The sequence below is a fragment of the Lygodium microphyllum genome, chromosome 3 (assembly GCF_053477565.2).
Source record: "Lygodium microphyllum isolate KBCC chromosome 3, Lygodium_microphyllum_v1.1.10, whole genome shotgun sequence".
Classification (NCBI taxonomy): Eukaryota; Viridiplantae; Streptophyta; class Polypodiopsida; order Schizaeales; family Lygodiaceae; genus Lygodium; species Lygodium microphyllum.
In genome coordinates, this window is record NC_141137.1 from 147,370,595 (window position 1) to 147,387,675 (window position 17,081).

Genomic DNA, 17,081 nt, shown 5'->3' on the forward strand with positions numbered 1-17,081 from the left:
AAGTGAAAACTCCAACAACCACAATGTGTGGCCAGACCTTCCTTTATTCAAACTATCACTAAAAAAATAAAGAATAAGTGACTGTGACGAGCACCCGCCACATGCAGTGCAGTGACGAATACTGTCAGTATAGTAATACACGAGCAGCTAGACGGAGGCACCTTTACCCCCAACATTTGTGTTTTAAATACACTTTATCCTCTCCATATGCTTGCTTCTGTTATACAATCTCACACAAACCCTCACCTCCAAGTCCAAAATCCCCATCTCCCCTCAATAGAAAAATATCTCCTTCATAAATCTACTCTCCTTTTAAAACCCTAGTCCCCAAATAAAGCCCCCTTGTGACAATTATCTACCATACACATACGAATAAAGCATGCATTAAACAAGCCAACAAGTATTGATTAACTTAAACTAGTGAAAGCACTTTTGGGCTCTAGCCTTGCAATAAGATGATATTAAGATTACAAGACACTACATGCACCATGGTTTTTATCACTTACGATATAGGGGCATACAATTCTTCTATTGTATATGAGCTTCCAACAAAGAGACCAATTCCAACTAATGAACTTAGCAAACAATATGACTTTTCTTTTCATGTTGTTTCAATGATACATACATACATACATATAATGTGTGTCTGTGTATATCTCCATATCACATTTCTATAATAGGATTACCCCTAAATTTGCTATTGAATTGCTTGTAACCAGATTGTCAATATCAACACAAGATCACATCTTTCTTGCAAGAGGGTTGACTTATTATGTTCTCCATAGAATTTGACTTTTGATGCATTCAAGGTTGTGCAAGTGTTGTCCTAAAAGGAATTGTGCTATTGCCATTGTTGTAACCAATTGTATCTAGTTCTTCCATAGGAGTTCTATGTTCCTATTTTCCTCCTTTTAATTGCAAAATGCATAATAAGTTGTCCATTGATCACCAAACTCTACAGTTCTTCAGTAAATTGTAACTTCTTATTTTCTATCTTTTAATTCCCTAAATGCATGAGGAATTGTCATTCGATTACCAACGCAATGCAAGATTGCAACATATGCTCTCATTGTATATGGTTCAAAGTTGTTGTATGATTCTATTGACTGGACCTGCCGCAAGATTGCAACATATGCTCTCTTTGTATATGGTAAGTTGTTGTATGATTCTATTGACTGGACCTGCCTTCCTAATTCACAAAACATAAAACCAATATGCATAATGATTTAAATTTTTGCACCTGGTATGAAATTAGTATCTACAATATACAATATTGTCCTGTCCCTTAGTTGTACTGTGATCTTGTTATGGACTTGTAAAGGGTTTACTCATCAATAGTACTCACATGCTGCTCAAAACCACAATGCATTCTTGACTCAGGCTTCACATCCACGTCTGTGTGTGTGTGTGTGTGTGTGTGTGTGTGTGTGTGTGAGAGATAGAGAGATCAAAAAATGGGAAGATCCTTGCTCCTCAGACTACAGGAAGTCTTTCCACTTTGCCATGGAGGGCCAAAACAAGACGCGGCAGATTAGGTGTTTTATGTCCAGAAATGGATCCAGACTACACTGAAAGGAATTTGGATACACTCAAATGTAGAAGTCTCCTTGCTTCGATTGGGCTTTCAAATCTTTCAACTTCTTAAGAATGTTGGAGTAGTATTCTTGCAAGTACTGTTCTAAAGTGGTAGTATCCTTAGGATCTGCCCCCAGTATTGAGTAGGTATCAGTCATTGGTGCAGAGAACACCATATCACCGGTAAGAACCTGCCAATGGCAACAACCAGAAGATTGTTTGCTTAAGGACAGTGAAGCATGTAAAACTCAAAGAACATCATTCAAGACTGTGTCTACTACATTCAAGTTCCATCAAACCCTGCCTCTGAGAAAGCTAGCCGATCTGCAACATCGTTGGTCCATTGGAAAAAACGGGTCAGAAGACGCGTAAACTTCAACACACCAACAGGAACTGTTGTGACCTTGGCATCTTGTCCAGCTAATCTTTCACATAAACTTATTACCTGTGCATTGAGAAATAAAGCATGGACTGATTAGCCTAACATCACTCAGAGTTGCATGACAAGACTGTTTACGAAGGAAGAGATAGGTAAAGCCAGAATATGTATAAAAGACCACCTCTTGTGTTGTCCAGGAACGAGGACCTGCAAAAGTAAACAGCTTCTTGTCTGCCTTCTCACTCCTGATTGCTGCTAAAGTTAGGCGAGCTACATCCTGCAGAGTGTTAGGTAATGGATCATCAAATACAGGTGCAAACCGCTATGAGGTGGCCCAGTTATCATGCATTTAGCATGAAACTATACTACTTCAAATAGTAGACAGCATACAGAAAGCACAAGGGTGCACTGACTTTGTAGCTTGAGGGGTGGATGCACTTGAAGTTTTCAGCTTCATTCAGGACACATCTTAATTCAATATGAGAAACAGGCTATGAATACGAAAGAAATTTATCTGCAATCAAATAACGGTACCTGAGTATCCATGTAAGCAATCCTTGTTGAAGCATCTGTTCCCCAGACTGACTTCTCTTCAAGAACTGGAACAGCATATTGCCCAATAAGGCCCTGAAAGCGCATACACACAACTGAAACCATATTCAAGAGCTCTGCACCATCACATTAGGTCTTAGACTACAGAATAAAACAGATTCAGAGCATCATTCAAACCTAAAAGATACAAAAGACTCCATGGCCCTGTCAACCTGCATGAAACCACAGAGCCGGATGGTTGTATAATTCAGTCCACTGTCTGCTAAGTACTTTTCTGTGCAACGCTTGATTTCCATAAGTGGTACTTCCGGATGCATGTCACAATTGTGTATTGAAAAGAACACAAACTTCTGAATGCCCATAGCTTTGGCACACTGAATTAATGCCACTTTACCATCCCAGTCTACCTGAAGCATCCTCCGATGAATTAGAAGTGATAGAACAACCAAATAAATAGCAGAACTGCAATGTACAGGCATAAAATAATGAGACTACCCACTGTTCTAATGGGTTCTTCAGGCCGACCAGTAGCACAGTCAATGATCGTGTGTATGCCCACTAAGGCTGCTGGCAACGTCTCTGGTTTGCTGAGGTCACCCTGAGATGGCAAGACTCGCTCTCTCTCTCTCTCTCTCTCTCTCTCTCTCTCTCTCTCTCAATGGTTTTAAAGAGCAAACAAATATACAAACGGCCATCTAGCAAGCATGTTAAAGTCAATAGCAGAAAAAGCCGCACAATAGTTAGCAGGAAAAATGAACTTTTTGAAGCCCCAGTCTGAACACTGAAAGATTCATGCATTGTCAAACAAACAGCGACATAGGTCAGGCACCTCAAACCACAGAACAGCCACATCATACATAACAACACTCATCAATATCGTACACTCCACCTAAAACAGTAATAAGCCTCTAACATGAACAATATGACCATGAAGTTCAAAAACTGAGTCAAAAAGAAGTTCAGTTCTAGTATGCCAGATATGCTGATTTTCAAGAAATCAAACACATGGGAATGTCACACAACAATTGTGACATAGATCATAATCCACCTAAAAGATTAACAAGCCTCTAATGTGACCAATATGATCATGAAGTCCAAAAGCACGCTGAGTCAAAAAGATAACAGTTCTTGTATGCCAGATATGCTAATTTCCAAGAAATGAAACAAATGGAAATGTTGCAGCTGCAATGTGTCAGTCCAAGGCAATCTTTCCAATACACATGCTCGCCTAGCAATCCTTTGCAATGTCATTAAAGTTAAACCCTAGAAATGATATCATATATTTGTCTAGCCACTGACCATCAGAGAAAAAAAAAATGTGAATCCCTATATGCGAGCAGTCTCTACCATAGTTGCATTTCATCTGCAGATGGATCCATATAGTACAATCTGTGAGTCTGATTGGACATGTAAAATTCGTATGCAATTTGTACAGTTTAAACAGTTTTGAAAGTTAAACTGTTTAGAAAAGTTACTTTATTGGTGAAAAGTGACCATTGGAGCTTTAAAAAGGTGGCTTCTTGCCCCGTCTTTTTTTGCTTTAACCTCTACCTCTATTTCCTCTTCCATTACCTCCTCTTTCCCTTTCCCTACATCTACCTCTATCTCTAAACCTCCTCTTCTTTCCCTTTCCCTGCATCTCTCTGTCTCTATATTCTCTTTTACCTCTATCACTATGCTTAAGCCTCTCCATGCAGCCTAGACATAACACACAGCTCACCTTGAGAAAGCTCCATGAATAAAACCAATGCCTATTGATGGAATTGCAAATATTGTGGCATGATCTGAACTAGTCATGTTCAAGTTAACAAGGGCCATGGTTAAAAGTATGCACAAAGAGGAGGATGTTGGGCAGGATGCCATATTTAGGGACGTCTATATGTTGAGAGAGAAGTCATTTTGAAGATGTACCAGCAAGAGCAAAGGCTGTTGCAGCCATCACTAGCCAACAGGAGGTGATTTTGGTCAGCTATTGTAGCCCAAATAGTAGGCAACAGCCTGGGCAGGCCTTATTCAGGCAGGTGACAGCTTGGGCAGGGGGCAACTGCATTTCTTGAACTTCTTGCCTATAGGTGACAGCTCCAAGGATTGTCCGGGCAAGGCAGCAATAGATTTCAGCCTCTTTCTCGCAGAGAATTCCAAGAGGCCAACCAGCCAACATCAAATTTGGGGCCGATTTTGTCATCGAAGGAGCATGGTGAAGGCCGATCCCCAAACAGACTAAGGGGCAAATTGGTTTGAAAGCTTGTTGGTCACTTGTGACAAGAAGAGGCTTTTGGATAATCGAAGGAGATCAAAGAAATCTCAAGTGTACATCATCCAATTGCAATTCAAGTTGAAGAAATACCGCAAGGGGCGCCAATTTTGAGCCCAACAAGCTGTCCATTTTTCAAGATTAAGTGGTAATATTGCATTTTCAGTTCATGTGAGTTTTATTCTTGTTGTAATAAGTGTAAAGCATATCATTACCACCCTTTCCCCAAAAGGAAGGCTGGTTTCAACATTCTCAGCAATTATAGCCATCATTTCTTATCATTCCTCTCTTGAAGATGACCCACCTCACCCTCTAATTGCTCATGGGAATAAACCCTAGTTTGAACAAAGGCAACGGTTTTGTCACCACCAGCGTAGCACACTCTTTGACTCCTTCATTCCATCCTTCATCTCAAGCCAAAGGTGGGAGTACTTCCTCAACATTTTTCCTTGGGATGAGTACTCTTCCCAAAATTTCCAAAACCTTTGGAAATTTTATACTTGTCTTTGTCAATCCTATTTTGCTCACCTTTCTCCCCTTTGTCTTTTGTACATTCCCTAATGAGCCAGCCACAAAAGCATGGGTAAACCTCTTCCACCTGACTTTTTTGTGACATGCCTCCTACTCCAAGAGCATTGGAACTATCTCCTCAACGAGGGGAGATGTGAAGGAAGTCGCAGCCATATCTTCCACCCAGATGGACTTCCCGAGGGATGACAATGTTAAGAAGACTGCTAGGGTTTGCACTGAGGACACACAAAGTGTACGACCACGACAGAAACACAAAGCCACAGACACAGACACAGAGGGAAAAACTCAAACCCTAAACGCAAAACTCAAAACTCAAACACAAACAGAAGAAGGGAGAGAGAGAACACAACTCTGAAGTGAATGAATGTTGTAAATGAATGTAAGAGTGTACAGTGTGCTCAAGGGCAGAGCAATGTCGGAGTGTGACGTCCACCGAAGACAGATCCCAAGTCTGTGACCACCAGTCAGAGTGTAGGACTGCTGAACAGTGAATGGCAGCAGGTTGGTCACCAAAACGCAGCAATCTGGAGGCTGGAAACTGGTAAACGCAGCAGTGTACCACCGATCGGGGGCTGGAAACTGTGCAGAGTCTGCTATAAACAGCAGGCTGAAACAGTGTCTGAGAGTGTCAAGGCCTGCAATGCTGAAAACGCAGGCTGGCTGACCCTGGAGATGATGAACAGCAAGCTGAACAGCAGTCTAGGACAATTTGGAGCAGTCACCAGTAGCTGAGAGCTGTCGCCTACAGCAATGGACAGGCTAAAGATTATTTGGCTGCAGTCGATGATGGCTGGACAGCAGATGGAGGCGGGCTGTAGGCTGGAAACTAGGCGCCAACAGCAGCATAGGGTGTGTGGGCTGGTGTAACCTGCAAAACAAGGATGATGACTAAATGGGGACAGCCTGTCTATTTATAGATGTGGAAGGGCTCCAAAAATTAGGGTTTCCACTAAACTCTCTCGAACCGCTCCCCATTTTAGGGTTTCCACTGAACTCTCTCGAACCACTCCCCGTTTTAAGGTTTTACTCTAAAAGAGCATTTTTAGAGTGTTTTGGGGCTGTTTAAGAGGCTAATCAGCAAGTAATGCATATTTTAGCTCAACAGACAACTCATCCCTCCTCTCTTTCATCTTGTTGAGGTGATCCTTCATGATGAGGGAATCAGAGACACAGAGCTGTCTCAATCACATCTCGAGGGTCATCTGATGGGCAATGGCCTTGATCTAGCAAAGTGAAGACAACCAAGTCTGATCCCCAAAGAAAGTGTGGAAGCATCATATGAACAAGAATCACATTGGTATGGTTTAGAAAAGAAGGGGAATGAGCATTGAGCTGTGCCCAAAGAGCTGCCTGATCCCCGGTACCTATGCCAGAATCTATAGTGGGCCACAGGAGTGACAAACTTCGAAAGGTTAGGGTGTCAAGTAGGATCTCAACTTTGCACATCCAAAGGGCATAGGTTGTCCAGTCCAACTTCTGAACTTGCCGAACGTTTGGAAAGACAGGCACCTAAACAGAGGGTTTCACGAAGGAGAGACAAGGGATAGATGTCTCTAACCAGGCAAGGGGAAGTGAAGGGGATGGGAGTGATGAGAAGGCTGCAGTTCATCACAATCTGCCTCCCTATCCTATCTATCCAAACTCTCCTAATGATCCAACATGATAAGTCATCAAATCTACAAAAGTTGCTGTGATGAAAAGACTGCTGCCATAAACCACCAATTTTGTCCTCCAAGGAGCCTTCACAGGCTGAAGAGCACAATCAAGCCTGCAAGGGGCAGAAAGGAGGGAAAAATAAGGGGGTTATATCTCACAACACACTTAACATGGCACCACTTTGAGTGTGCATGCCAAAGCAAGGACCACACTTTTACACACTTTTTTTTTGGGGGGGGGAGGAGAGTTGGGGGGGCGCGGGCGCACAACAACCTGACCTGAATTATGGGTACATACAAGATGGAACCACTGCACATGTGGCTGAAACACCACATCAGTGAGGGCACAGAACAGCAGCAGAAAGGAGCAGAACTGATGAGGAGGAGGAGACTGAATGTGAGGAAGAAGAGAACTGAATAAATGAATGCGGTGCAAGGAATAAGGGCTATTTAGAGCCCTGATAGCCAAATCTGGCTGCCCTCCCAAGAAAGGGCCAACTGCCGTCAAATATGCTCCCCTGCCAAAAGAGGGCTGACAGTCGCCAATATGGCCACCCTGCAAAATGAGGGCCTGAGGGCTGCACAGAGATAACCTAGACCCTAGGAAAAATAGGGGAATAATCAATGCAAGGCATGGATGGGCTCAGACTCAATAGAGGTGCACAAACACCATCAGAGCTCCAAATGTCCCCATCTGATTCAGACTTGGGCTCACGAGCAGAAATGACATGAATGCTAACAGTGACACCCATAATATCTCCTTTAAGGCAGGTTTATCCAGCAGACTCACATGGGATAACTCACTTTTAGATTTTGTACGATGAACCCATCAGAGAAACTGACCTCCAATGCTGTCACTCCCTCAATGTACTGACACTTTGGGTAGGAAAAGAAGCAAAGCCGACTTTCACTGAGTAGGCATCACACAATCCTCCATACTTGTTGACAGTGGGCACACGAGAGTTAGGAAATTTTTTAGATCCTCAACGGTACACCATCCCAACCCGAACTCTTTCTAGGAGGAAGATGAAACAAAACATACATCATTCGTCATTTTGAAACGTCCACATCCAAAGTAGCTGCCCACTCTTATGTCACTCTCATCATGAACCAGATCAACATCCTGGCTAGACTCACACAATCTGGAAACATCTATATCAAACCCAAAAGACATCAATAATAATCTTTGCACATACTTAGAATCCTTTATGGTTGTGTAACCACACATTAGAAGAGCTTGAGAAATTTGCAGGAGCACAATATGCTCTTGAGCATATCTCTAAACCAAACTAGTAAAAAGTTCCTCTGATTGACAATCCTTATCTATAAGCATCCATGCAAGCCGGCCACTTATACTTTTCATATAGGTGTTCTGGTGTTCCAGGCTGCTTGAAATGTCAACTACTATAAACAAGTTTCCAAATCTGGAAGAAAGTCCAGCCCACACTAAGTTCTACAATGATGCCAAAAAAGCTATGAATAATCTGTTTTGGCTGAAGCATATTGTACCTGATACACACAGGCTAGCTTTTGGGCATTCAAACCAAAAGTTGACCAAGCATGAAAGCCCTCTGAAAAACACACGACTCTTGGATGGAAGAGCAACACATTGCACACAGTCAAAAACCACTCATGCTCATGGAAAGCCTGGCTGAAGAGTAAGGAAAATGGCCCAACAGAACTTTGAAATCTTCCACCACTTGATGCAACATTTCTCCTATAACCAACATGGGCAAGTCACAATGAGATACAGACCTTTAGCATATTGTCTCATCCAAGAAGGCTGCAGTCATATTCAAATTGCAAAAATAACCCCGAAGCGAAAAAAATATTACCACCCAGCAACCCTAACAACTCATCCTGAAACATACTTTTCAAAGGAGATATCAACTGTTCACATTATGTCTAATCAAAGAAGGCTGCAACAATGATCAGATGGCAAACATAACCCTGAACCCAAAAAAAAGCCACGATTAAAATAGTGTAGTCCCTGAGTTTTGCCCACCATAATATATTGTCTATGCTCAACCACATGAAAAACAACCAAAAGAAAATCCAAGTGCCTTCAAAGTCAGTACACCACATCTTGTACTACGAAAGAAAGCTTCCTTAGCATTTGTACAATCTTTATACTGTCAAACCTACCTAACTGCCAATGTCAAATCTGTCTTAGACTCTTGGTAGTCCCAAATCTTATCCCTACAAGCATGTGCATCAATGTCAAATCTGCCTTAGACTCTTGGTAGTCCTTCCTGAATAAAGCCATTTTCCTTTTCAATGAATAATCTGAGGGAGCAGCCTATTGGGGAGATGGCATTTCTCTCAACACTGACACCCAGGGTGCTTCCAGTAAAGTATCACCATAACCTATCTCACCCTTTCACTGTGATAACGTATCTCCCCCTTCACCAGAAAGTGTCTACCTAGCTACTTCCCTTGCACTTGTACAACCTGCATTGAGAGGACTCACCTTTAAGAGAGGTTTCCAGCTGAGCGAGCTTCTAATAGGGGATCGAAGAGCAGTTGTAAAATAGAGCAGACTTACTCGCACATGTCTATGGTATATTTTGCCAGCGTCATACTCAATCAGCTGTCAAAATCAAAGTTGTAAAACACAGATAGCCTCTGATACACACCTTGCATATTGTGTGTCTCAGGATGTTCTAAAAGAACATAAGGGGTGGAGCACAAATTGCTCTCATGAACACGTGTATCTCCAAAGCTTGGCTAAGAGTAGTAGTTAGTGCAGCAACGACCACCAAGAAAGAAGAACCAAGCAGTCAATCTGCCTTTAATAACAATCGATAAACATCCAACAATGAATGCATGGACAAAGGGCACCGTGACTATCGCTTTTAACTGACTCTGTTTTACTGTGGACGTTTGCTATGAATGCATGTAACACTGCCATTTGATCCAATACATAATACATGGCATGTTGATGGAGTCGAGATGTAAGAGGGTAAGATTAGATGCACTTACATTCACTACTATTGCACCCCAGTCACGTAAAAAGTCAGCAGGGTTTGGCCGAGGACGGACCAGGCACCTTACATCATATCCCTCATCAAGTGCCCTTCGTACTACCTGACGTCCCAGAGTCCCTGTGGCTCCGACAACGAGGATGCTTGTTGGTCGAACTGGCGTCCCAGACATTGCTACGGATGCTGCCATAACCTTTTGAGTTTCGCATCTAATGGTCGGATATGCTGTCCTCTTCTCTGAAAACAACCAATAGTGTAATAGCAATTCAAAAAACACCATTAGGCGAAATGTGCAAGATTGACGTTGGGGGTTGAGATTTAAGTATGTTTTGCCAATGACAAGCACACAGTCAGTACTAAGCCTGACCGGATATGTTAAAGACACTTAGCACAAGTCAATTGTCACTGAATAACAGAAATCATCAAGATAAGGGTACTTTGCACAAGCCAATTGTCAATAAATAACAGAAAACATTAACATATAGAACATCATTGATCATCCTAGCAGCCAGCTGCTTTTCTTAACCAATGTGCATGACTAGGCTTGTGCGTGGGCACTGTGAGAGTATACCTGCAAAAGCATATTTGTTGTTGGAGGGAGCTTGAACGGAGCAATTGAGCTTGAGGGAACCCCAAAAGGACGAGCTTATGAGAAGTTCAGACGAGGAGGATTTGGGGACTCCATTAGAAGCGGCAAAGGACGGAAGGGTCGTAGTCTGGGTAGCAGCCAGACCTGCCATAGCTTGATGTCTTCCTCTGTGTCGTAGGAGGATCTAGTAGCGCATATCCACCAGAGCCTAATGGTGCAGAGGACCCTCCCGACCAATGCTAAGAGTCGATGTCTGTGCGGTTGGACTGTTGTCCTGGCAGCATCCTACTCTGTTTCTTTGAAGAAGTTTTTCCTGTGTTACAGGACAATGGATTGGAGTCTCCCTGTGGTGCCACGTCACCCCCCGGATAAACAAAGTTAAATGGCCAGTCCCTTTGAGTGATGATCCCTTGTCTATTTCCAAAATATGTGCCCCTTTACATCCGAAGGAAACTTATATGACGCCCCGCCCGCATGACTTATATGAGTAGGTACTTTTCTTATGTGGCACGTTAACGGGAAAAAGCCCCTTATCTTGGGGAAAGGGGGGACTGTGAAGGCCGTCAAGCACAGGTGGCACAGTGCTATTTGCTACTGTCCGTGAGGGAGGTATGAAAACCGCCTTGGGAAGCCCATTGGGCTACTCCAGCCCTGCGCGCAGCACCACCACTCCAACCATGCCTTCACCAGTGTCTTGTATTGCCGCCGCTCGAGACTGTATCGCACAGGTATTCAATGAAAGGGAGAGTTGGGATCCATGGTTGAAAAGGCACCACGCATCTCGAAGAGATCTGGGACGTTGAAACGGACGTCTATGCACTTTATCGGCGTGGCCAAAGTAAACTAGGCCAGAAAATAGAGCATTCCTTTTCGTTTTTCGAGATGGATCGTGGAATGGGTTATATTAAGGGCTATTGATGCAATTTGGCTTTATTTAGTCTAATAGTCCATTGGTTTTATAGGTGCTACACTTTTAGTCCTTTAAAAATTCAGGGTCCTAGTTTACTACTAGTTTACTACTAGTTTAGTAAACTAGGATAGATGTCTGTGGGATAGTTTCGGGGGTGGACACGTAGCATTGCACATTCAAATGGGAGGAGAATTGTTGCAATAACCCTTGATATTTCACATCAAATTCCGCCTCTGTAGAAGCATGCATTAAACTCATCATTGAGCTATATATAACATCTCTCATGCCTTCTGGAACCTATACAAGCATGCCATAACAAAGATATCATTATTTCATTATGAGAGGGATCAATTCCATACCAAAAACAAAACTTGCATGATATTAAAATCACAAAGTCATACCTATGGAAGTAAGTTCTCCACCCATGCTTTTTTTACATGAAACCAACATAAGAGAACATGGCAAGAAGTTTGCACTTGGCATCCTTGTTAATCTTTCTCAAAGCAATGTGGATCTTCACTAATGACTTTTGAGATTGCTTCAAGCTCTTATGAACATTTGTCAATAATAATGGTTTTAGGGTGAACACCATTCATTTTAGAGAATACCATCTTTAGTGTTAGTTCCAAAGCCAGTCTCTCTTGACTTGTGCCATGGTCAATTGTACATAACATGAGCCAAATAGGAATCCCATTACCATGTTGGTTTGGTAAAACGGCGGCATACAATGGAAGGCAAATACATTAGTTATGAAAGTGCTATCAAGCACCCATGCATTATGTGGGGAGAAGTGAATTGCCATTTCTATCCATTTATCTTGAATGATGAGAATGAATGGCCTATCCTTTTCATCTGATGCATTCGGAGTATAAGGTTGTACATACAACATCTGCACAAATGCATATGCAAGTATCTTACAGTGAGCACATTGGATATTTGTGATAACAATCTTTCATGCATACAAAGTGTTTATGATAACCCTGAATTGTATACATAAACCTTGTTTTGTACCCTCAATTTTGGAGCCTCCGTATACATTGCCGTCCAATCATCACTCGAGAGCTTTCCTATTGACAAAAAAAGGTTGTGACCATTAATATATGATTCACATACATAGAAAGATTTGTAGACAAATATGATATTTGCAATTCACCTTGGTTGTGCATTTGATGTGACAACATTTGAACTTCCTTTGGGATCATGAAAAATCGAAAGGTTACCCGATCCAACAATGTAGAGTTTTGTATATGAAAATTTTCCCTGGAAACCGACATCTTTGCGACATGACGACATATGCCCACATCAAAGAAGTCATCTGTGCAACATTGAATGGCTCTCAGATGCACAAATAAGTGATATAGGTCCGCACGTGTACCAGGAATATGCCCATCATGAGTTGCCCATAATAAAATTGTCACTTCATCCACACCATCAATGTACTCTACATGTACCTTGAATGGACATCCACACTTTTTTCGATTTCCTCAATCTTCGGATATTATCTGCCTTTCGTTCAGTCCTTCCACCTCGATGGCATACATACTCAACAACTGTTGTGAGCATGGCATTGTTCTTTGAGGTGCGAAGTAAAACTAATCTAACTTTGTGCTTGATGATTATATCAATCAAGCTCTCCTCCACATGGGTCCTATTTGTCAAAGTTGTTTGCATGGTTGTATTTTGTTGTCCTTATTAGCACGAGGCAAAATACGAGGTACCATAGGCGATTTTCTTGATGTCATTTTTACAATCGCATGCATTCACTATCTCATGCACATAAGGAATAGGAATACCATGCTTTCTCATGTCAATGCACCATTCTAGCTTGATTGCATCGATTGTGGCAGTAACACCTTGATGATGTCCATCTGGGCCATGGCGATGAATCATTTGAACAATATCTTCCCAACCTTCGATGTAAGCAATCTTTGTAAAAGGTGAAGATTTCAAGCATAATTGATTGCTACCATCCTTATTTTGCACCAAGCACATGTCATCCCTCATTCGTCTCCACCTTTTCAAATCAACGAAGCCTCTTGTATCATGTGCTTTCAAGGTCTCTACTATTATTGCCATGATACCTTGAATATCAAGCTCCATGAGCTTGTAGCTTTCCCTGTCAAATGTGAAATATTTAGGTGACACATAGAGAAATGGGCTCAACAAACCATGGGTTGCTACATTAGGCCTTTGACCACTACACTGTAAAATCTCTACAACATCCTAATCATCGCTCGATGGATTGCTATTATCATGTTCGAAGTATTCTTCAAATTCAAAGTTACAAACAATTTCTCCATTATGGTCCATCATCTAGCAAAGTAGATATGAAACAAGTGTATTGCAATGAGCAAGCATCTCCCATCAATCCAAACCAGTAGCAAAATCACAAAATACTATGCTGTAAGAACTTGTACATCTCAATCTTTCTTCAATAAGCGCATAAATTATAAATCATTTAGGCTCACCTTATTGCTTTGTATTCAACCTCCCCACCCGTCTAGATTTGCAAAAACTTGAATGAAACTGTTATGCAAGCCCTTTTGCCCAAAACTATCCCACAGACATCTGTCCTAGTTTACCATTTTGTCCTAGTTTATTTTTATTAAACTAGGACCCCGAATTTTTAAAGGACTAAAAGTGTAGCACCTATAAAACCAATGGACTAGTAGGCCAAATAAAGCCAAATTGCATCAATAGCCCTTATATAACCTATTCCATGATCCATCTCAAAAAACAAAAAGGAACGCCTGATTTTCTGGCCTAATTTACTTTTCGGGCCTAGTTTACTATTTTGGCCTAATTTACTTTGGCCAAACCGATAAAGTGCACAGACGTCCGTTTTGACGTCCCAAATCTCTTCGAGACGCATGGTGCCTTTTCAACAGTGGATCCCAACTCTCCCCTTCATTGAATACCCATGCGATATAGTCTTAAGGATTGTTGCCCCTATGGCTTCCATCATTGCTCCTACTCGTCAAGCGCTACTCCAATCCATCACTCCTCTGTCGTCCTGCAACCTACAACCCCTATGTCATCCAACACACACACACACACACACACACATATTCTTACAAAGTATATCACCTAGCATCTAGTCTCATAGGCATATCTTTTATATTTTATCTTTTAAGATGAGAGATACAAATTTTTGTATGTTTTGCTGTAGTCTCATAGGCCAAGTCGGCCTCTTAGAGACATTAATGTGTGTATGTGTGTGTGTGTGTGTGTGTGTGTGTGTGTGTGTGTGTGTGTGTGTGTGTGTGTGTGTGTGTGTGTGTGTGTGTGTGTGTGTGTGTGTGTGTGTGTGTGTGTGTGTGTGTGTGTGTGTGTGTGTGTGTGTGTGTGTGTGTGTGTGTGTGTGTGTGTGTGTGTGTGTGTTGCAAGATCCCTTAAACATGTTCTCAAGGTTGACTTGCATCTTCTAAGCCACTTTCTTTTGGCTGTCCAATTGATTGTGGATTCCAATAGCATTGTAAATTGCACTCTATTACTTACATGTCTTATGTGTCTTTGTTATGGATTTCAATTATTTGAACTTTACTCAATTAGATTGCAGTAATGTATCTTTCTTTTTTAGCTTGGTAATTTGGATTCAGTTCTATGTATTAGAATACTTTGGTAGATGCATCATTGTTTCCAAATTGGTATTTGAATAGTTTCAATCTAATCTATTTATAAAGAGCTTTTTAGTCTATATTACCTCCTATTAGTCTCAATCTATGCAACTTTTAATATTGTCTCAATCCATCTTTTCTTCATCTACAAGGGACATACTCTATCCTTTCGCATATAATCTCAATCTATGACCTCTGTGCATCAAAAGTGTACCTCATTTTCATAAGTGATGTAAAACTAATTGATAACCTTTGTGCTTTGTGCAATTCTATAATTTACAATCACTAACCTAAATCGATCTATAGTCTACAAAATGCTAACCTTTGAGCAATGTTAAACCTATAATATTTAATTCATGTCCCAAATTAATCTATGATCTATAATTGCAATCTTTGTGCAACAAAATCTTTCATCATTTCAGTAAGAGAACCTAAATCAATTCTTATTGGAAGTTAAGAAACTGATGGACATAATGAGCACTAATTCGCATCTATTTGGGATCATGGCTAGGTACCATACTCATAATGGATGGCACCAACTCATCTCGTCCTTCATTGCATTTCGGCCCCCACAAGTACAACCTAGAAATTCACATACCCTCACTCTTCAAGTTCGTGAGAAGATGCACATTACCCATTTGTCAGGTAGTATTTTCATCCCACCACATCCATTCCCCCTCTAACGGGTCCTTCTAGAATGCCTTTTAACACATAACACACTTTCTTGGAATCACTGTATAGTCAAGATGATACATTTGATCTTAATGAGTTAGAGGATGAAATAGTGTTGGAATCCCAACATGCTTTCACGTCCTTTCAATTGTAATGTTCACCCTATGCCATCACCCAATGTGCCTGGTCCATTTCAATCTCTCGCTATGTCAATCCCAATCCCACAACTGCCAAGTAATGTTCCAAGTCCTCAACCCTCTTCCAACATCCCAATGCCTCAACCTTCTTCAAATGTGAATGTCTACAACCCATCACTTGCAACCTCTATCACTAGACAATCCTCATCACAAACAAATACTTCGTCCTTACAAAAAGTCTCTCTAATACAAACCCAAGCGGTGGAAGGGCCAACCGCATGTAAAAAGAAGAATGAGACTTAGTTGTTCTTCCTGAATTTCCACTCTTCTTGACTATTATCAGGATAAATAGATTTCCTTGGATCGAGGGAATCTAAAGACTAAGCATTGGCTTGAATTTGCCTAAGCTGTGAATGCAAGTTGTGGAACAGAATTCATGGAGAGTCAGTGCTGAAATAAGTGGGACAACTTGAAGAAGGTGTACATGATAGAGTGCACTACATAAAGAGGCCACATCGAGTGTAAAACCATCAAGATTGGTGTTTTATCACAAAATGGGTGATATGATGTGAATTACCTTGAAAGTTAATGGTCTTCGTGGTGGTTTTAATGGAAAAGAATTTGTCCATGTAGACATTTTATCTCCAATTGATGAGGATGATTACAATGTACCAATTGAAAGTCAAGACCCAAGACAACCCACGAAGGCAAATGAGGAGGACACTAAGGCCATTGCAAGGGCATCCACACTGCAAAAAGGGCCCCACACAAGTGTGATGAGAAGAAGACTGAATAAAGCAATGTAGGCATGTCTATTAGAAGAGAAATCTGAGGCCAACACAACAAAAAATGAAAAAACATGTCAATGGACAATGTTGGTGCAGCACTTGAGTGAGGCATGAGTAACTAGGCACAAGCACTAAAGGAAGTGGAGCTTAGGCACATTGAGTCAAAAGGGAAGCATGAAGAGAAGCAGTGAGAAACTCAATTGTAAATTGCTTAACTCCTTGCCAATATAAGGAATACAAACCCCCCCCCCCCCCCCATGAAGCCACATTTGTTTTCTATCCTTTTGATATTAATGGAAGATGATATTCCATCTACAAAGTTGTTGTGTCACTTTCTATCTAGTTTGAGAAGTACCTCGAATGTTTAAGTAGGCATGTAAACAAAGTATATAAGTGGGCATCTAAAGTAACTAGGTATCTAAAATAATCAAGTAATTA

At 41.3% G+C, this 17,081-nt stretch overlaps 1 protein-coding gene across 2 annotated transcripts; it reads right to left on the minus strand.

Annotated features, from left to right (window-relative positions):
* Positions 1–1,193: 1,193 nt before the first annotated feature.
* Positions 1,194–11,218, minus strand: HCF244 (NAD(P)-binding Rossmann-fold superfamily protein). 2 transcript variants are annotated; one of them, XM_087674871.1, is made up of 8 exons: positions 10,502–11,217; positions 9,929–10,167; positions 3,006–3,104; positions 2,719–2,913; positions 2,489–2,581; positions 2,136–2,231; positions 1,880–2,020; positions 1,194–1,766 (listed from the first exon to the last, which is right to left on the minus strand). In XM_087674871.1, the coding sequence occupies exons 1-8, from the start codon at positions 10,668–10,670 to the stop codon at positions 1,590–1,592; spliced, it is 1,209 nt and encodes a 402-aa protein (XP_087530997.1). In that variant the 5' UTR covers positions 10,671–11,217; the 3' UTR covers positions 1,194–1,589. The 2 variants fall into 2 exon arrangements, with proteins under 2 accessions (XP_087530997.1, XP_087530998.1); XM_087674872.1 differs by having other exon boundaries at positions 1,635–1,766; positions 1,857–2,020; positions 10,502–11,218.
* Between the last annotated feature and the right edge of the window lie 5,863 nt (positions 11,219–17,081).

What these genes read in the sequence shown, in the direction of transcription:
- HCF244 (XM_087674871.1), bottom strand. Translation starts at nt 10,670, where the DNA reads ATGGCAGGTCTGGCTGCTACCCAGACTACGACCCTTCCGTCCTTTGCC. An exon ending in GGGGTGCAATAGTAGTGAAT is followed by an intron (nt 3,105 to 9,928) that starts GTAAGTGCATCT and finishes TTGCCATCTCAG; the next exon opens with GGTGACCTCAGCAAACCAGA. An exon ending in CTGAAGAACCCATTAGAACA is followed by an intron (nt 2,914 to 3,005) that starts GTGGGTAGTCTC and finishes AGGATGCTTCAG; the next exon opens with GTAGACTGGGATGGTAAAGT.